General features: G+C 53.7%; 8 protein-coding genes across 8 annotated transcripts; 6 read left to right on the forward strand and 2 right to left on the reverse strand.

Moving 5' to 3' along the window:
- Nucleotides 1-311: 311 nt before the first annotated feature.
- On the reverse strand, nt 312-3,313 carry PG994_010961 (uncharacterized protein; the record flags this gene model as incomplete). Its single annotated transcript, XM_066862370.1, has 4 exons — nt 312-2,612; nt 2,674-3,047; nt 3,104-3,213; nt 3,276-3,313. 4 exons carry the CDS (start codon nt 3,311-3,313, stop codon nt 312-314), a joined length of 2,823 nt encoding a protein of 940 aa, XP_066711480.1.
- Nucleotides 3,314-4,266: 953 nt separating this feature from the next.
- Nucleotides 4,267-5,786, forward strand: PG994_010962 (Protein pbn1; the record flags this gene model as incomplete). Its single annotated transcript, XM_066862371.1, has 2 exons — nt 4,267-4,575; nt 4,647-5,786. Coding segments are annotated over 2 exons (1,449 nt in total), but the record flags the coding sequence as incomplete, so codon positions are not given.
- A 277-nt stretch (nt 5,787-6,063) lies between these two features.
- PG994_010963 (uncharacterized protein) lies at nt 6,064-7,314 on the forward strand (the record flags this gene model as incomplete). The annotated part of the gene is made up of 2 exons (XM_066862372.1): nt 6,064-6,335; nt 6,603-7,314. 2 exons carry the CDS (start codon nt 6,064-6,066, stop codon nt 7,312-7,314), a joined length of 984 nt encoding a protein of 327 aa, XP_066711482.1.
- A 1,971-nt stretch (nt 7,315-9,285) lies between these two features.
- Nucleotides 9,286-10,928, forward strand: PG994_010964 (uncharacterized protein; the record flags this gene model as incomplete). Its single annotated transcript, XM_066862373.1, has 4 exons — nt 9,286-9,351; nt 9,416-9,598; nt 10,034-10,711; nt 10,791-10,928. The coding sequence occupies 4 exons, from the start codon at nt 9,286-9,288 to the stop codon at nt 10,926-10,928; spliced, it is 1,065 nt and encodes a 354-aa protein (XP_066711483.1).
- Nucleotides 10,929-11,144: 216 nt separating this feature from the next.
- On the reverse strand, nt 11,145-12,111 carry PG994_010965 (mitochondrial 54S ribosomal protein mL67; the record flags this gene model as incomplete). Its single annotated transcript, XM_066862374.1, has 2 exons — nt 11,145-11,735; nt 11,851-12,111. The coding sequence occupies 2 exons, from the start codon at nt 12,109-12,111 to the stop codon at nt 11,145-11,147; spliced, it is 852 nt and encodes a 283-aa protein (XP_066711484.1).
- A 1,039-nt stretch (nt 12,112-13,150) lies between these two features.
- On the forward strand, nt 13,151-15,928 carry PG994_010966 (uncharacterized protein; the record flags this gene model as incomplete). Its single annotated transcript, XM_066862375.1, has 1 exon — nt 13,151-15,928. One exon carries the CDS (start codon nt 13,151-13,153, stop codon nt 15,926-15,928), a length of 2,778 nt encoding a protein of 925 aa, XP_066711485.1.
- Nucleotides 15,929-16,625: 697 nt separating this feature from the next.
- On the forward strand, nt 16,626-18,275 carry PG994_010967 (uncharacterized protein; the record flags this gene model as incomplete). Its single annotated transcript, XM_066862376.1, has 1 exon — nt 16,626-18,275. The coding sequence occupies one exon, from the start codon at nt 16,626-16,628 to the stop codon at nt 18,273-18,275; it is 1,650 nt and encodes a 549-aa protein (XP_066711486.1).
- Nucleotides 18,276-18,729: 454 nt separating this feature from the next.
- Nucleotides 18,730-19,903, forward strand: PG994_010968 (uncharacterized protein; the record flags this gene model as incomplete). The annotated part of the gene is made up of 2 exons (XM_066862377.1): nt 18,730-19,783; nt 19,857-19,903. 2 exons carry the CDS (start codon nt 18,730-18,732, stop codon nt 19,901-19,903), a joined length of 1,101 nt encoding a protein of 366 aa, XP_066711487.1.
- Between the last annotated feature and the right edge of the window lie 596 nt (nt 19,904-20,499).

The raw sequence follows: 20,499 nt of genomic DNA on the forward strand, positions 1-20,499 counted from the left end.
TCCTCGCAACTCGCACATTGAGTCGTGCACAACTAGTTAGTGACTGATATGGTTGACAAGACGTGGAAGCTTTTCTCTGACGCTGAGTTCTATGCAATGCAAACGCCACCGGTCACCTATCCCCTTGCCACCCAGCTTCAAGAAGTTCGCTTCCACCTCCCCCCCCCTCCCCACCCGGAATGAGGTCAAAAATCTGCGCTATGCGACAATATTGCCATGTATGCACTTTTCGGCAGGGCTCAAGTCCAATATGTACAAATCAAACACAGAGTCGAAACCCCAAGAGCTGATGTGTCTACTATCTTCGTAGTTTAATCCCAGCGGTCGCCCTCCCGCTCTGCTTCCAACCTCCTCATCCGCTCTTCCTCGTCGTCGTACACGGCCTCACTACGGCGGCTCTTGCGGCGACGGTCACTTCCCCGGTCATCGCCGGCGTCCCGGGTTCGCTTCAGGCTCGCGAGCCCGGCGAGGCCGGCCATGCGCTGCGCTTCCTTGAGCAGACGCTCTCGGTTCCTCGCCTCGCGCTCCAACGTATGGGGGTCCTTTCCGGAGCTGCTGCTAGACGCCGCCGCCCCTTTCGAACCACTAGCCGAGGCTTTAGAAGGTCTGCGAGAGGAAGACCCGCTCTCGCGTATATGCGATTTCGACGACTTGCTGCCGGAGGAGCCCTTGGACTCGACCGCGCCGGATTTGGAGCCGGCGCCCTTGATCGACATGCCACTGCGGGGACCACTCGGTGGGTTGAAGTCCTTATCTGTACCTTCCATGGGCGTTGGAGGCTCGGCAGATGTTTTGCGGCTCCGATGACGGTATTCTCTGTCACGGTCTCGGTCTCGGTCCCGGCCACGGTGCCTTTCTTTGCGATCCTTGTCGCCGCGTTCCCTGTCTCGATCACGGACTCTGTCCCGCGATCGATCTCGATCGTGATCTTGGCGAGATCGATGGCTTGATTTCTTATGGCGATCGTGTCGGTTATAGTCGCTATCCCTTTCCCTTTCCCTTTCCCTGTCTCTGTCACGGTCTCTGTGACTGCGGTGGCTTGAGCGTTTATGTTCACGTTCACGCTCACGCTCAGGCGAGACAGATCGTGACCGGTCAGGTTTCTCATCCCTTGACAGACTCTTGTGGTCATCATCATCACGTATCGGCCGTCTACTTTTGTGTTTACGGCGTCGGTGATCCCCTTCACGTTCATCCCCAGTGGCGGATTCAGAGCGGTGACGGTGGTGTCTACGAGATTCCTTACGATCTCGACTCCGACTACGACTTCGGGAACGTGTTCGGTCTCCTTCATAGACCCTGTTTTTGTCTTCATTATGATCATGGTCTCTACCCTCGCGTTCAGGATGACGGTGGTCTGAATCCTTTCCATGGCGAGAGCTACTTCGCGACAGGGGGGCCTCTTCCAAGGGGCTTTGCACAACTGAGCCATTAGGTCCTGATATTGGGCTCTGTTGGTCAGTCATAAAACCACGTGCCCGCAGATGAAGTGCACTGGTATTAGGCAGCCCTTGACGCATAGCTTTCGGCCCTGTAGGCGCATTCAATGGTACATCCGGAGCCGCTGTAGGCGGTAGTGAGCCAGTTCCTTGACTGCGCGCCCTAGGGTACGGGTCCGTGGAAGATGGGTCGCCATTCTGCGTGTTGTCGTCGGTGCCTGCTCTTGTCGTTGCGCCGCCTCCATTTTGCACGTTACCTTGGGAATCAACTCCTGTTAGCTCCACAGCGTGTCCTAGTTGGTCTGAATCAGGACGGACAGTCCTACCAAATTCATCGGTGTTGGATGCATTCCCTGTCTCCACTGCCGAGTTGTTGCCGATCGTGTTCAGGCCCATGCCACCGTTCTCTTGGGGGATCTGTTGAGCCCACATCTCCTGGCCATAGTGTCGCGGATTGTAACCTTGGTGGTAACCACGGCCAAAGCTTCGATTATAGAAGCCTCTGCCCCGGCCCCGGCCTCGAAACCCGTAGCCGCCGCGGCCAAAGTCATTGTACTGGTTATGGCCAAAATTACCTGAATTGTAGCCGTTACGGAAGCCAGAGTTAAAGTTGCCAAAGTCACCATTTCCCATGCCAGCAGCATTTGGATTGAAATTATCTTGGCCGACATTCCACGATTGCTGTCCGTTCCAGTCATTGTTGCCACCATTGAAGCCATTCATGCCCATGTTCATGTTCATGCCGTTCATGCCCATGCCTTGCGCTCCGAAGCCTCCGTTCATAAACATGTTCTGCATCGCCATTGGATCCATTCCCATACCCATTCCTGGTGTGTTCTTAGTACGATGGAATGCCAAGAAGGAGTCGGGGCGCTTACCCATCATGGGGAACGAGCCAAAGGCTGCTGGGTTCATGCCGTTCTGCATGGCCATCATCATTTGCATCTGGTTCATGTCACCGAAATTGTTCGTTCCCTCGGAAGAGTCATTGGCGTTATCTTGATCAGCTTCCATATCCGCATTAGGCTCAATCTCTTCGTGGCCAGCTTCGACAGCCTCCTCCGTCTCTTCTGCCGGCTGCCCCTCCAAATCGGCTTGATCATTTGGTCCGTCTTCAGGGGCTTGGCCATTGTCATTGTCTTGGTCGGTAACTTCCTGCTTTACAGTAGATTCCTAAACATAAAGTCAGTCATCTAGCGAGCGAGCGACAGGATTAAAACAGGCTCGGGCTTACTTGATCATGGTTCGAGGAGCTGTCTTGCTCCGGGAGAGTAGGTGCATCTATAACATCTTGACCTGATATGGTAGATGTTTGTCCAGATGTTTCATTTTGACCAAGTACAGCCTCATCGTTGATAGGGACAGTAGCTGCCGCATCGGCAGAAGGCGCCTCCGGCAATGGCCCTGCGTTAACCGGGGTAGGCACAGGGTCGGAAGGCGTCGCGGGGGTGGGCGTGTTCGTTTTGGGACGAGAGGCTTCGCGTTTCTTCTCTTCGGTCTTGAGAAATACCCGAATAGTGGTCCGGAGAGACTTATAGACCGTGCAATCGGTACCAGAGACAGGAGAGTGTTCGCAGACGGGGCACGAGGATGGTAGTGTGGATTGGCCTGGTTCATATCAGCTAAGATTGTCCCCTCGACGGATAAAGATCGAGGTCACAAACATGATTCGCAGATGGCAGTTTCGCAGCAGGGAAGGCGGAAGGCGTTCACAGCAAGTTTGCTGCAGATGGCGCATCGAAGCTTGGTGGGTAACTCTTCTTGGGTGAGGGAGCTATTCGAAGATTAGCATCATAGGCTGAACGCGAAGCGCAGAATGGATCGGCGACAACTTACTTGGCCAGCTCAATCTGGACCGGTGTCAAGGACGCCATGTTGAGCTACTCGTCGATGTCGTGCAGGTAGACGATCTTTGCAGGTCTGAAAGAAAGAGTTTTGGGGGCGAGGAGCCGAAGCGAGACTCGAGATGCCTCTTGCCTTTTGTCCTCAGATCATGTCATCTCCTCAATGCGCATCAATGTTTTCGTCACGAAGGGTGTGGAACAATCGAGAAGGAAGATATGAATGGGTGTACAGTCAATTCGCGAGACTGGAAGCGTCAACGTTGGAGTTTTGGCGATGCTGACCGTGACTAATGACAGAACCGGAGACGAGCTTTGAAGAAAGATATGCGCTGCGCAAAACTTCAAAAGCGCGCCGCTCGAAAAGTATGGGTCTAGGCCAACGCCTTTTTCCTTACAGCGGTGCACTGTGCTGCTGGCTGTTGGCGGTCCCCTAGAAACAAGGGAGGTAGTAGCCGGGAGCCTCCCACCTAGCAAGCAAACACAGTGGACCTACCAGTTGTGTGTAGCACCTAATAAGCTCGATTGACCCACCGTCGTTGTTTCTTGGAAGGCGTCTTCAGCATCATGGCGGATCGCTATTCTCAACTACGCGAGATCGCTTGACTGGGAAATGCATATAAGAACAGAGAAGAGAGCAGTTTTTCTTGGTTTAAAGGACTTGAAAATGTATATCATGTTGAACCGATGCGAGCTGGGGACTTGAGCTTATGTGGGGTGTACTGTCTGTTCGATAAGGTAGAGAGAGTTCAAATGATGAGCTTAGCGCCAATGCCACTTGGCAGTGCTATTCGCATTAACCAACCACCCCGACCTCCAACGACAGCAGCTACATCATCACATATCATAAACCTGGAGAAGCTAGCACAGGTCCAGGTGCATCGTCAACTGCTTCCATCTGCAAGTGCACCTAACCGTTGAACTCGGCCTGCGATGCGTCAACGAACCACTTTCTTCCACCGCAATGAGGACGCCATCGACCCAGCGTCCTTAAAGGTCTGGGGCGCACCCTATCTGGCCCCGATATCAGAGCAGTCCGCGAAGATCGCTTTACCCTCGGCCTAGACGAGCTACCGGCCGAGCTCCAAGAGCTTCTACGACTCTCGCAGGAGCTTTACATTCGATGGACCAGTCCAGTGCCCTACCAAGCAATAGGACCATGGGGCTCACGCCTCTCCCCCGGACTTCATGTGTTCTACACCCCGCAAGCCGACACAAGGGCTAATGTTGCTTCCGATCATGAACTTTGCCTGCTTTTACGGAGACTTGGATCTGTAGAGTGTTCCTCGCCGCATGTATGTAACCTACCATGCACTGGTTGGTTTCTTGTCTATCATATACATATGCTCACATATTATGCCCCTAGAAATCGTTCTCGAGATTACCCAACGATCGATTCTCCCATTCAACCGCGTTAGAATACTACCAGCCGGTATATGACCTGACCGACTTTGTCGAATATGTCGTTCAGTATGCATGTGCGCCATCCGACGCTGAGTGTAGGACTCGCTTCGATGCAGTAAAACATGTGTCCTCGCTGGACTTTTCCTACGACACGATCTCCCATGTTGTGAAAGTCACGGCTATATGGGGCCGCCAAGACCAGACACTCTCCATTTCCGCGCCCGCCTCTCATAGGGTCGAAGTTGGTCTGTTAACACCGAACCAACCTCCTCACCTAGAGCAGCACGAGATAGGCGTGACTGGTCTCTTGACTGTCCTCGGGGATGATTCCAAGCCAGCCCCGACAATGTTCACGTTCCCGTCCCGGCACAAGCAGGCGAACACAGGGTTCTCGTCGACGTTTCTAACCCCGACAGGACTGCACCCAACCATGCAGCTCAATATCAGCTCCAACAGATCTCCCATGAAAGATTCTTACTGCGCTCTACATGCACTTCTCACGTTGCCTAGGACCATATTTGCCGACAAATACCAACTGGAGGATACCCTTTTTCTTGCATCCAAGAACTTGACAGCTCTACGGTATATCAGTCAACCAGTAGATTTGGAAGCGCCAGATTATGTCATGGACATATGGGGGTCGAGCGTCTTGCTTGAACTAAACACCCCAGTCACTGAGTCAAAGGAGGGCTTCACAGCGGAGATCCCACTTCATCTTCGTTACCAAGCCCCCCAACATGGTGGCGAGAGTGCATTCGAAGTGCCGTATCCCGCCGTTTTCTGGGCATGCGCAGCCGAAGAAGGCACCAAGTTCCCAAGCAGCCCCTTTGATCGTATAAACTTGGGCTATGATGGCCTTTTCGGTCCGCGTACTTTGTTCTGGCACCTGGACCCGGTCGCGAAGCCCGGAAGCGACCAGTTGATAATTGGGGGGAAGGTACCTGTTCTGGACCTCGATAAGTCACGGTCGATCAATACGGTAACATCTATTGTAGTTGTTATTGGGTTTGCCTGGGTTGTATATAGACTCCTAATGGTTTACCTGAGGACCGGTTATGGCGTAGCACAGCCTGTGAAGGTCACAGAGAAGAAGCAGCAGTAATTATGAATCTAGCAGGCCATTTGGTTAGCTGATCCGACTTCCATAACAGTCAGACGTGGACTGATATTCATCCCTATTTGCGGCCATTACGTATGCTATGTTGCAGCTTCAATTTTACTTGCGTGTCTGCTTCTGCATTGGGTTCTAGCGCTATGCACTAACTCCCATGGCTGAAGTGATCCTTCCAAGGCAGCAACAATTGGTATTATCAAAAGGGTCTGATGGCTTCGCGTGGCTCCTGTGTGCCAGACTGTGAAGCATCTGCGTTGATTTCACAATGCTTTCCTATGTCATAGCCGGCGTCGCGCTACTACTTTTCTTTTACGACCCGCTACTGGAATACTTCTCCGCCAGCGGGCCCCGGCCACATGCGTATTCGCCCCGCCCTGCGATTAATGAATCCCTTCTGGCCTTGGACGCGCCCAATGACGGCGTGCCTGATTGCGCACCACACTCTTACTCGATACATATCATATCGAAAGCCCCTTTGGTAATCTATATTGAGAACTTCCTGTCTGCGGCGGAGCAGGAACTACTCCTGGACATCAGGTACGCTTGCTTTTCTCCAAACGTTACTTACTCCAGCACCAGCGTAGCCCCGATTTTGATCCATAGAATGAACGCATCCCGGCCCGTTGCCCGGTATTGACCATACTGCGTTTTGAGATTGGACATTCATGCCTCTGCACTCATTTAGAAACCAGTTTCCTCAATCGACCCAACTCCGGGCTGGCCCTCTGAAAAAACCCTAACCAACCTGATCCCAAACACCATTGAGTATGCACATATCGTACTGACATTAACCCCCACGTATAGCGGCCCGCTCTTCGAGCCCTCAACCGTCACCAACAATGGGGCGGAGACCCACCGGAATGCCACCATCCGCGACTCGGAGGTAGCCCTCCTGCCTCGCAGCAGCGGCGCTGATGCCGACACGGTCCGCTGCATCGAGCGCCGGGCCCTCGCGTTCCAGGGCTGGCGCGACGACCTCTGGCTGGAGCGTCTGCGCACGCAGCGCTACGGACCTACCCAGCACTACGCCCATCACTTCGACTGGGGCTCCGGCGCCGCGCTGGGCTGGGGCCGTGTGAGCTCCTTCATGGTGTGGGTCGACGCCGCGCAGGATCTCGAGGGCGGCGGCACCGAGTTCCCTTATCTCCGGCGGCGCGGGGTCAAGCAGGAGTGGTACCGCTGGGTAGAGTGCGCATTGAGTAGTAGGTCCGGGCAGCAAGGGGAGAAGGCCAAAGCGCAAGAGGAGGAAGGGGAGGAGGAGCAAGAGATGGGTCTGGTCTTCAAGCCGGCGCCGGGCAATGCCGTGTTCTGGGAGAACTTCCGTCCCGATGGGACGGGGGAGGGGATGGAAGGAGACTTGGCACGCCGGCTTGCCGGTCCGCAAGGGCTTCAAGGTCGGGCTGAACATATGGAGTTGGGGACGGCTCGACTACCAGATGGCGTGATCGGGGCTATTTTGCACGTCTTTCTTCAGTCTCGCCTATCAATACCGGCACTTCTGCTTCGCTCCATCTAATAAGCTACAATAGACATGGTATACTCGGGTTGCTCCCGTGCACCTATTCACCTAGGGCTTCGGCTGCTCTTCCCCGGAATCCAGCCCAGAGGTTTGATCCCTATCCAGATTGCTGTTTCTGTAAGACATGTTCATGCACATGCTTTTCTTCCCGTTGACAACACCGGCCCCACAGCGGTTGGACTTGGCAATCCTATCAACGTAATCGAGGTGAGTGTTACCTGGATTACATAGCCCGATCAATCAATGCTTAATCTGATGCAGAACGTATGCTTTGGTATCTACTTCTTGAATTTGGACAACTGGACTTACTAGCAACCGCCGGGACGTAAGCCAGCAATATTTATTACGCAAGCAAGACTACATTGCTCTACTTCTTGAGGAGTTGGTACATTGGTACATTGGTACCATACTGCAGACCAAGGTCGGAGCACAACCTTGCGTCAACTTTCAAGCGCAAAAGTCTGCCCGCGTTGAGCGATATATTTAGGTGCGACCCAAGACCTTGTACTTATGGGGTCCCGGTAGCGGGCGAGCGGGCTGACATACGATTCAAGTTTCAAGGCCCAGAGGACCAACCGAAAAAAATATTCAATGTCGGATGAGATTTTGCCCCAGTCGCCTCACTCACACATGCCGGGCGGATGTCGGTGTTGCTATTTCTGTAGCTCGTTCATTCATTCACATGGGACTGGTGGGATCATGAACAGTTGAGTCCATGCTGTGCTGTGTTGTGATGAGATGATACCTACCTACATAAGCTGGCAATCTTGTCGGAAGACGGTCGTGTTTGCCAGTGATGTCATTCAATTGGACCGCGGCAGCCAATAGAAGCTGTAGAAGCTCTTTACGTGGGGTCACGAATACTCGTTCTTCAAATACTGTGGTTGCACCAGCGAATAGAACCTCTAGAAGCTCTTCAACCTCAAAGCGGCGTCGCATCGATATTTCCAGATCTGATCCAAACGGAGCCGGGGGGGGGGGGTCTTGGACTGCCCATTCAGGCTCAGGTGTACTTGCAAGTAGGATGTATCGAGTTTGTACATCTCTAGCAATGCAGTACCCCCAAATCGCATCATGATACTTCCAATGTCCAACTATATGAGCTAGTTGAGCTGGGTGAGCACTGAGCAACAAATAGCAGAGCCATGATTAAACAAGCATTAAGTTTTCGTTTCACATAAGCCACTGTGGTCCTTCCTCAGCATCCATCTTGTACCTTCCCCCCTCAATGTCCCGCAGTATATACCAATAAGATAACAACTTCGAGCAACACAAGTTTTGGGGGGACGCCCCCCCCCCCAAAACGCCGCGCCAAGTCCAGTATCTTCGCGGTATTCCGGCAAGCTCTCTCCTCACTATCCCTGACTATATTTCTATCCAATCTGCTCTCACACACCCTCCAACACGTATTCATGACGTGGAATCATTTGCTATCCGCATTGTAACGAAGTACAATTGGGCGCAAAAGTGGCCCGGGAAGGTTGACTACTTGGAGTGGCTATTAGACCGGGCGGGGGAGATATGGGTCGAGATACGGAGTACTGCACTTCCCTATTATTCCTACTCTACGCCCATCCCTGTAAGCGGACTAAGTTAGGTACATGGACGGAAGACTCTTCAAACATGAACAACAAGCAGAATCTGACAGCTAGTAGGTACAACCTGGGTAGGGGGATCTCGCCCCTTCTCTACATTCTACATGTCTATGCGGCTTTTCATATTGGGAAGGACTACTCCGTACTTACATGTATTCTTGTTACGTTTGGGGCACTCGCTTAGGTTTGACGAGAGACATCGGGTCAAACTTGTCTAGACAGCAACAGCATCCTGGACGGCTGAATCCCATAAATAAAACTGCTTTCCCATCCTCCTGGACCTGGACAAGAATACATCTAACCTTCCACTCCTTTACTACTTACTTACCGTCATACACTTCAAATCAACTAAGCCCATCAGACTGCCATCAACATGTCTACTAACAAGCCCATCTTCGTGCTAACGCACCCACGTGCGTGCTCTACGGCCTTTGAGCGGGTATGTATTCCTCCTATACCGTGCCTGTTGCCACGGGCCAAGCTGATTATATTGTTGTGAAAAGGTCTTTATGACGCGGAGGGACAGCCTTGTGTGTGCCCACGAGCCGTTTGGTGACAGCTTCTACTATGGCCCGGAGCGGTTGGGTGAGAGATACGACAAAGACGAAGCGGCCAGAGAGGCCAGCGGCTTCGCCAAAACCACATACCAGGGTGTTCTGAACCGACTTGAACGGGACGGCAGCGAGGTTCGCCACTCCCTTATTTCACGCCTCCCATCCCCTTCTCCCACCTAAGGCCGGGGATGGTGATTTCTTGCATCTATCTGCAATACTCCTTCTCCTGATTGCAAGTGCGATCTCGACTCTTCCCCAAGGAATTTTGGTCTACCACCATACACCGAGACCCTCTCTCTCAGCGTACTCTGCATGACATGGTCGATATATGAAAGCCAGCCAACCTTATGGCGGCGATTGGACAAGCCAAAACACATATAAGAGTCATGATTCAGTACCTACAAGACTACGCTGGGTGAATATTGTCACTGTTACCCACTTCATCCCAGCAACATCACGCAGCCTTGATGGTTTCCCATATATGGCATGGTTTGCCCTCATGCAACCCCGAAGCTATTTGCACTTTTACGTAGCTGTGCGGATGGCCTTACTCATCTGTTCCAACAGGGCAAGCGTGTCTTCATCAAAGACATGGCCTACTATCTGATGCCGCCTAACGGAGGCCAAGCCGGCATTGCCCCTTCAATTGCTTCTCACGGCAAGACCAACGGCGCTGCCACAAATGGCGATGGCCACAGCAATGGTGTTACCACCAATGGACATTCAGAGCCGGAGAACCCTTCGGTGATACCCCTGGAGATCCTGAAGCAGTACCACTGGACGTTCTTGATCCGCCACCCCAGACGTGGTATCCCGTCTTACTACCGCTGTACAATCCCGCCTCTGGATGAGGCCACCGGCTTCAAGAACTTCCTGCCCAGCGAGGCCGGCTACGTCGAGCTGGTAAAGCTGTTCGACTACCTGCGATCACAAGGCATCGTCGGCCCCCAACTGGCCGGCCAGGAGAACGAGACCAACGGCACGAACGGCACCACCAATGGTGCCAACGGGCACAAGGACAGCGGCGTCAAGATCACCATGCTCGACGCCGACGACCTGCTTGACCACCCCTATGAGGTCGTCGAGGCTTTCTGCAAGGAGACCGGCATCGACTACAGCCCCGACATGCTCGTTTGGGACAACCCGGAGCACCAGCAGCACGTCAAGGACGCCTTCGAGAAGTGGTTCGGATTCCATAACGACGCGATCCACAGCACCTCCCTGGCCCCACGAACAAAAGCCCATGTAAGCATTTCCTCACCTCCCTCATCCAGGACCAGTCAGTCGCGGTGGCATCAGCTTTACTAATTATATTTTCTCGCAGAAAACTGTCACGGAGGAGTCAGAAAATGACGAATGGCGCGAGAAGTATGGTGAGGAGGGAATGAAGATTATCAGGGAGAGTGTGAACGAGAACATTCCTCACTACGAATACCTGAAGCAATTTGCGATGAAATTTTAAGATGGTTCTGGCGGGAATGATAGTTCCTTTTCCCTTATATGCATCAAGCGGCGTATGGTACAAATCTGTATGTACATTATAAGTACAGAGCCTCTTGGTAGTTCTTATTAGCAAGGACGTGGGATGAGATATTCTTCGCTCTATATGCGAAGAATGATTGATGTGTTTCTTCTTATTTTACACCTGCCGCGCAACATATCAAGTCTTGCTAGCTTCTTAAACAACAACAACCGGTGCACGATCTTCCGGGACAATCTGCGCCTCCTGGCTGGCCACATCCTTCTCGCTCAGAGATTCGACAGGCTGCAAAGAAGCCTCATTGAAGGCGTAGTGAGACACGTTCGGGCTCCATGACTCCGCGTAGTTCTTGTCCAATGGATCCATCCACCAGACCTGCGTCTTGAGCAGGCTTGCCACCACTCCGGTCTTCTCGTCCGTCCTAGACGCCTCCGCGTCGGTCTCGACCCCTTCCGCGGCCAGCTGCCACATCTTGTTGCCCTTGCCCAGCCCGCCCAGAACGGCCGCGATGTCGGCAATGGCGTTCGGCTTCTGCATGCCGTTGAGCTTCTGGCCGCGCTCGTGGCGGGTCAGCGTCCGGCCGCTCTCCTTGTCTTGGATCATGCTGTCGTCCCAGCCCAGGTCGTGCCGCATCCGGAGCTCGCGCATGATGTGGTAGACGCTGCGTCCGACGTGGCCCTGCCCCTCGGTGAACTGGATCATGGCCATGGGCCTCCAGTAGTCCTTCCGAATTTTGGAGGGCTTGAGCTTCTTGCCATTGAAGGGAATTTGCCGTAACGCTCGGTTGGGCTGTAACGAATTGGGAACCCGAATTAGCTACTATACTCGGCTATTGCATTTCGCTGCCCACAGAACGATGGCGCAGTCTCATTATCGATCAGCGTTCGTCGATTATCAATCGTACCTTGAGCACTGGATTATGGGAGTAGACGGTCAATCCACTAATGAAATTGGTGAAGATCCAGATCTTCTCGCCATGGCCCGGCTCGAACTTGGTCGGGATCACCTCCTTCAGCTTTTTTTCCGGGACCACCTTCTGCTTTTTCGTCGCCGCCGGCGCCCTTACCGTCGACGTGGACGCTGGCCGAGCGCTGGCCGCCCGGGAAATGCTGACCGACAGCCGGCTGAGCTGCTCCGTTATCGACCGCAGCGGACTGAGATTCATGGCTGCTGGACTTGACGTGGTGGTGGTGCCAAGCTTTGTCGTGGATTCGTCGTCGTCGTCTAACGCTCAAAAACCACCGTCGGAGCTCTCTCGCTCTCTCTCTCTGTGCACACGGGCGTTCGGGTTGCAACACGAAGCTAGGGAAAAGTTTCTGATCACGTGCATGAATTGAGCGAGGGACAGACAAGCAATCGATCTCTTATCGTTATCTAAGCAAAGCAAATATGGTTCAGCGATCTTCCGACCGGCCGGACACACATGGGCATACATGGAACCCCACCACACCCCAAGCTTGATTGACAGCTGCGGAATACAACCATTGCGTCACAAGATAGAGTACCGACACTGAGGGGGAAGATGCAGACAGGAGATGAGGCTGGGACCAGTGCGACGTTGCGCCTGAAGATTCCAAGCAATCAATGTGGTGTAATACCTGATTGAGGCTGAGAGGTGAGCAGCTTGTATGTACATATGGAGATGCCCTGGGGCCATGCGCGGTTGGGCTGGGTTTCGAGTTGGCTTGGTATGTTGGGTTGCAGCCCCCGCCAATGCGTGCCAACTATTCCCGTAGCTTCTAGAGTGAGCTTGCAGGTGCTAGAACAGCCCAGAAAAGAGGTTGCATCATCGTAACGACCAGTAATAGCGGGAATCATCGCCCAACTCCAGGAAGCGGCAAGCAGGCTCTCAGTCAGACCACCAGCTACTAGAATCGTCACAAACCTTGGAATCAGGCCTGGCCGCATGGAGTTCCCTCCTTCTCTGCTCGCTTCCAAGCTCCACTGCTGAAGGTGAATAAATCTATGGCCAAATCGTCTGTTTGCTACATTCCTCCTTCCGCATTCCAACATACATTGACCAGACAACGACTTGAAAAGCAATAATAACCTATATTTGCAATAAAGAAAGTGGTATTGAAGTAACCCAAATCTGCAAACGCAAAAAAGGAAGCCTACTACATCCCACACACTATACGGATTATACCCGATTCCACTTCTCGCCCAAATATACACTTGTCACACAACCACACACGCACCCAGTCATGACGTCCCGTATGGAATTTACGGACCGGGGCAAGAAGGCCCTGGAGGATGCTATGTCACTGGCTGAGCAGTATGCTCACTCTCAGCTGCTCCCAGTCCATCTCGCAGTCTCGCTACTGGACCCTCCGCCGGATCTGTCCAAAGACCAGCAGAACCCGGCACCCGGCCAAAACAACAGCCTATTCCGACAAGTCATCGAGAGAGCTCATGGCGACCCTCAGGCGTTCGACCGAGCCTTGAAGAAGATGCTGGTTCGTCTGCCCAGCCAAGACCCTCCGCCGGAGAATGTCTCGATGGCACCTACTTTCCACAGCGTCCTGCGCAAAGCCCAAGACCTACAAAAGACACAGAAAGACACCTATGTCGCAGTCGACCACTTAATCAGTGCTTTGTCGGAGGACTCCTCAATATCGGCCGCTCTGAAGGAGTCGAGCGTACCAAAGCCCAAGTTGATCCAGGATGCGATTCAGCAAATACGAGGCACGAAGCGGGTGGACTCGAAGACCGCTGATACCGAAGAAGAGAACGAGAACCTTGCCAAGTTCACCATCGACATGACTGCCATGGCAAGGGAGGGCAAAATCGACCCAGTCATCGGTCGAGAAGAAGAGATCCGACGTGTTGTTCGGATCTTGTCCAGACGAACCAAGAACAACCCGGTCCTGATCGGAGAACCTGGTGTTGGTAAGACTACTGTCGTGGAGGGCCTGGCCCAGCGAATAGTCAATGCCGATGTGCCCGATAACCTTGCCGCTTGTAAGCTCTTATCGCTCGATGTTGGCGCTCTTGTTGCGGGCAGCAAGTACAGGGGAGAGTTTGAGGAGAGAATGAAGGGCGTCCTGAAGGAGATTTCGGAGTCCAAGGAGATGATTGTCCTCTTTGTCGACGAGATCCATCTGCTCATGGGTGCTGGCTCTTCGGGCGAGGGCGGCATGGATGCAGCAAACTTGCTGAAACCCATGTTGGCTCGTGGTCAACTGCACTGTATCGGTGCCACCACCCTTGCAGAGTACCGGAAATACATCGAGAAGGACGCTGCTTTCGAGCGACGATTCCAACAAGTTATCGTCAAGGAACCCTCTATTCCCGAGACCATCTCCATTCTTCGAGGTTTGAAGGAGAAGTACGAAGTCCACCATGGTGTTACCATTGCCGATAGTGCCATTGTGGCTTCGGCAAACCTGGCGGCGCGCTATCTCACATCTCGCCGCCTTCCCGACTCAGCTGTCGACTTGGTGGATGAAGCTGCTGCCGCCGTCAGAGTTGCGCGCGAATCTCAGCCTGAAGTCATCGACTCGTTAGAGCGTAAATTACGCCAGCTGAAGATCGAAATCCACGCCTTGGGCCGAGAAAAGGATGAGGCATCGAAGGCACGACTGGCTCAGGCCAAGCAGGATGCTGAGAATGTCGAAGAGGAGCTTCGACCTCTCAGGGAGAAGTACGAAAGTGAAAGACGACGAGGCAAGGACATTCAGGAAGCCAAAGTCAAGTTGGACCAGCTCAAGGTCAAAGCGGAAGATGCTGCGAGAATGGGAGACCATGCTCGAGCTGCCGACCTTCAGTACTACGCCATTCCTGAACAAGAGTCTGTTATCAAGAGACTGGAGAAGGAGAAAGCAGCCGCTGATGCTGCCCTCAACACCGAGGCTGAACCCGGTAGTTCCATGATCACTGATGTTGTTGGCCCGGATCAGATCAACGAGATTGTCGCGCGATGGTCGGGTATCCCTGTTACTCGACTCAAGACATCGGAGAAGGAGAAGCTCATCAAGATGGAGAAGAATCTTGGCAATATTGTGGTCGGTCAGAAGGAAGCAGTCACTGCTGTCTCGAACGCAATCCGACTGCAACGGTCCGGCCTCAGCAATCCCAACCAACCCCCCAGCTTCTTGTTCTGTGGTCCCTCGGGTACGGGTAAGACGCTTCTGACGAAGGCACTTGCCGAGTTTCTGTTCGATGATGCGAAGGCCATGATTCGATTCGACATGTCCGAATACCAGGAGCGGCACGCGCTCAGTAGGATGATCGGTGCCCCCCCTGGCTATGTCGGCCATGACTCTGGCGGTCAACTTACGGAGGCTCTGCGCCGCAAGCCCTTCTCTATTCTGCTCTTTGACGAGGTGGAGAAGGCAGCGAAAGAGGTCCTCACGGTTCTCCTACAACTGATGGACGACGGCCGCATCACAGACGGACAGGGCCGTGTGGTTGATGCCAAGAACTGCATTGTGGTGATGACATCCAACCTGGGCGCCGAGTATCTGGCCCGTCCCACTGGCAAGGACGGACGGATTGATGGAACGACACGGCAACTGGTGATGAACGCCCTGCAGGGCTACTTCTTGCCTGAGTTCCTCAACCGTATTAGCTCAGTCGTGATTTTCAACCGTCTTACGCGCAAGGAGATCCGCAAGATTGTCGACCTTCGCATTAGTGAGATCCAGAAACGGTTGGCGGACAACAACAGGAACGTATTCATCGAAATTACGGATGAAGCGAAGGATTACCTTGGTAACGCGGGCTATTCACCAGCCTACGGTGCTAGGCCACTCGCCAGACTGATTGAGAAGGAAGTTCTCAACCGCATGGCGGTGCTCATCCTGCGTGGCGGTATCAGAGACGGCGAGTCGGCGAGAGTTGTCTTGGTTGGCAACAAGCTGCAAGTCCTGGCCAACCACACAGACAGCGAGCTGAGTGATGAGGACGATATGCTTATTGATGACGATGATGTGATCGAGGATGTCGCACCGGAGGACATGGACGAAGATATCTACGACTAAGGGAGATATGGGTTGATTTACAGTGATGCGGCTTTACGACTTACGAGAGAGGATTTGAGACAACCGGCGTTGGTGGGTTTGGGTTTAGCATGCAAAACCACAGGCGTTCTTGATGGCCTTTGGAAAGTTAGTTGACAATAGGCATAAATAGTTATTGAAAAATCAAGTGTGTTAATTGAACTTAGATATATTCAACAATGGGTGTTGGCATGCTCCAGTGACCTTGATGTTTTCCTCTTCCTTTTCATGCTAGTATGCCCTCGGGTACATGTGTATGTATGTATAGGGGGCTGATGTGATCAGCAGGACCCGTTCCAGGTGGCTGGGGATGGATCTGAGATAGCCGAGAGAATCATGTTAGACAATTGGTGCGATCCCGAGTAAGCTTGATTTCCAATTTCCAACTAAAAGGCACCACCTACAATGACCGGCACTATCTCATCAGTCCTTATTCGTTTCTCTCTGACGAAATATCCATGACGTAGATGGCTCATGCTCCGCTAGATGAACGCGCTTAATATAAGATATGTAGTTTTTATTTTTATAACCTCTGACGAAAGTCGAAAAGGAATGATTACAGATTGTGTACGCCTGGAAAGTAAAAACTGAACTCCCCAAAAAATTTTGTATGTTGTTTATCTTCCGCAGGTTGCCGAGGACTGCCTATACTACTACCTACATAAAACAGCAGTACAGGATGGCCAAACACGAGCGGTCGCTCTCTCAAGACAATGTGCTCAAGCACCCTTCGACCAAGCGGGCCAAGGAGATTGATGGACCGGATAACCCGTGGGACGAGTTGTTGGAGCGCATCGAGAAGAAGGTGGACGAGTCAGCCACCAAGCCGCGCAACGTCCTGCACTGGTTCCGGAGCAAGGACCTCCGCGCCGAAGACAACCGGGCCCTGCACGCGGCCTCGCTGAAGGCGAAGGAAGGCAGCGGCACACTGCTGAGCTGTTTCCTGTTCTCGCCCCAGGACCTCGAGTGGCATGGGACCAGCACGGCCCGGACCAATTTCATGCTCGAGGGCCTGCGCGTCCTGCAGGCGCAGCTCGAGGGGCTGAACATCCCGTTTATCCCGCTGGTGGCCGAGGAGCGGAAGGAAAAGGGACCCACGATCTTGGAGACTCTCAAAAAGTATGACGTCTCACACCTCTATGCCAACATAGAGCTCGAAGTGGACGAGCTGCGGCGGGACCTCGACCTGTTTGACAGGCTGGGGGAGGAGGCAAAGGAGGGCGTGGATGTGCAATTCGTGCTACACCACGACCAGACGGTGATCCTGCCGCGGACGCTGAAGACGGGCGCCGGAGGTCCGATGAAAGTCTTCACCCCTTACCACAAAGCCTGGCTTGCCGAGGTCGCAGGCGACCCTTCGCTCATCGATACGCTGCCCCCGCCTCAGGCGAACGACAAGTCGGTCAAGTCATCCAAGTTCAAGGATTTCTTTGGCCAGTCGCTGCCCGAGGCACCCGAGTCCAGACACTTCGCGTCCGACAAGGAGCGTGACCGCATCCTGAAGGAGCTGTGGCCCGCCGGCCACGCGGCAGGCATCAAGCGCCTAGAGGAGTTCTTCGGCGATAAGATCAGCACCTACGCGACCAATCGCTCGACCCCTGCGGCCGACAACTCCAGCCGGCTGTCGGCATACTTCTCGTCGGGCATGGTCTCCGTGCGGGAAGTTTTGAGCGCCGGCCAGAAGAAGATGAACGGCGGCAGCGCCGACTTCTCGCAGGCCGGATGCGACGCGGGGCTCGCGGCGTGGGTGCGCGAGCTCGTCTTCCGCGAGTTCTACCGGCACATGATGACAGTGACGCCGCACAACAGCCTGAACCTGCCGCAGAACCTGAAGTACGACTTCATCGAGTGGGATGACGACGAGGAGGGGTGGCGGAAGTGGTGCGAGGGCCAGACGGGCGTGCCGTTCGTGGACGCGGGCATGCGGCAGCTCAACACCGAAGCCTACATGCACAACCGGCTGCGCATGAACACGGCCAGCTACTTGCGCACGAACCTGCTGCTCGACTACCGCCGGGGGGAGCGGTACTTTGCCGAGCACCTCGTCGACTGGGACCTCTGTAACAACACGCAGGGGTGGGAGCCCAGCTACACCGTCTTCAACCCCGTCGTCCAGGCCGAGAAGTGCGACCCCCAGGGGGACTACATCCGCCGCTACGTGCCCGAGCTTCGGGGCGTCAAGGGAAAGGCCGTGTTTGACCCCTACCATCGGTTGAGCAAAGAAGAGTTCGAGAAGCTGGGCTACCCAAAGCCCCACGTCGACTTCCAGGAGAGCAAGGCGAGGTGTATCGAACGGTATAAGCAGGACATGGCGGATGCTGAACCCTAAAAATGGCCAAGTGTCACTCGAAAAATTAAAACGATCTGGTGTGTATATAGTGTAATTTACTTTGAACAATGCGAGGTATGCAGCCACCTTATACAGCTGGTGCAATACTTGTCTGACATGGGGTTTGGGAGGGTGTTCGGTGGCGTACGTCACAGCAATAGCGGTTATGCTGAAAACCCCTTGCTTGAGTGACATAGTGCAATATTTAAGGGGATCACTGGAGTACTCGTGATTCGCGTATCATGAAGTTTCTTATAACCCTGCTGATGTCACCATGTCGAATGGTGTCGCATGGTTGGAGTTGTAAGTTGCGTGCCCCGTCCGCTTGGACAAGATACTCCAACAGCTTACCAGTCATTGCTTACACCAAGAATAAAGGTGAAGGAGATATTTATCCAGTCACATCCTGAACTGTCCAACCCAGCTGGAGAAGGTGCAAGCTTGTTAAGAAACCATGGCGTCCCAAGCTGCACGGCTGCAACGCTTCAAGGCGGCCATGAAGAAGGTCTATGGTAGCTTCGAGGACACTGCGAACTGGCGTGTCCCACCTCTGCCCGGCAACTCGGGCCACCGTGGTCGATACTTGTGGACGGACGCGTTCGGGGTCGTCAACTTCGTGACCCTGCGATACGCGACAGGCGAGGAACGGTATCTGGAAGCGGCTAAGCGACTGGTACAAACCGTCCACGATACGTTAGGCAGGACGCGGGATGGATCCTCGAGGCTGTCGGGCGCGTCGGACACGGAACCCCTGAAAGGAGGTCTTCGTATCGGCAAAGTCGACGAGGGCGGGCCCGACGGAGACGGGCAATACCACCACTACTTAACCCTCTGGATGTTCGCCCTGAACTGCCTGGCAGTAGCATCGAAAGAAGTTCGGTATAACGATCTAGCCATCCGGCTGGCACAGGCTATACACCCGTGCTTCATTGTAAAAAATAATGGCGTTGAAGAGCCGTCTATGGTCTGGAAGGTCTCTACCGATATGAGCCGTCCCCTTTCCCGCTCCAAAGGCCATCTGGACGATGTAATGGGGTACGTGGTCTTCGAGCGTTTGGACAGCGTGGCCCATTGGTTCGGACAGGGAGACGACCAACCGCTCCTTGCGGAGAAAGAACAATACCTGCATATGATGACGCGGTCCCGTCCTCTCCAGTCATCGACTGACATGTTGGACTTGGGCATGAGTCTCTGGTCAGCTCAGTTCCACAGCAGGCAGGGCGATGAGCTGCTGCGGGAACTGGGCACGCATGGGTCCAGTATCGCTCGGGAGATCTTCGTTGAGCAAAATGGGCCATGTTCTTCACTGCACAAAAGCGCCGGTAGGCGACTGGCTTTCCGCGAGCTGGGTGCCTGCCTGGGTATCAAATGCTATAGCAACGATGCAGATGTGGTAGCCAATGCCGATGCAGTCGTCGAGTTCTGGGAGAGCCATGCCGAAGAGTCGGCGCCGGATGACCTGATGGCAATTACACAGGTCATGTTGGCAGCCGCCTTGATACCTGGAGGTGAGATCGTCGATCCTATTATATTTTTGCCACATAAATCGTTGAGGATCTGCCCAGTCTGACCATGTCCCAGCTTTCGATCTGTCCTACCCTGACGGGCGAAAATTGGAAGATTCTTGAGGATGTTCCATGATTCTCGGTCGAGAAGTATTCGCCACCCGTAACTGAGCCTGATGTTAATTACGCGAGACATGATTCGTTAGGGGGAAACAATGGCGTTGTTGAAGTCTTAACGAAGTCTTGAGGTGCGCGAGAATGGCGGTTCGAGACTCAAGCTACACTGTACGAGTCAGCAGGCAGTATACAGCATACGCATGGTAGCCACACTATAGTCGCCATCTGGCTGGGCATGGCATGACCCACCAGACATGTCGAAACGATCCGGCTTTCCCGCAGGGGGGATGGCTTATCTCTAGAAAACCCATTGCGATTTATCTGGCATGATATGTAGGTCAGCATGGGCGGAGCTTCCGTATCCATGCGGCATATCATCAATACCAGAGATGTTCCTTGGCAGCCAGTCAGCAGCCTTGATGCACTAGAAGGGCAGACTGGGTGAGAAACTGGCGAGGCCAATAAGCAAAAGAACTTGAAGTATGTAAGGTTATTGGGTATGCAAGATCGGATTTCGATGCCAGGAATAGGAGGAGCAGGTCGGAATTCGATGCCACATGCAGGAACAGAAGCAAGCTCAGGCACAGGTGACAGCCACAAGT

Source organism: Apiospora phragmitis (assembly GCF_038363925.1).
Source record: "Apiospora phragmitis strain CBS 135458 chromosome Unknown utg000010l:1.0-9815664.0:1.0-9183399.0, whole genome shotgun sequence".
Taxonomy (NCBI): Eukaryota; Fungi; Ascomycota; class Sordariomycetes; order Amphisphaeriales; family Apiosporaceae; genus Apiospora; species Apiospora phragmitis.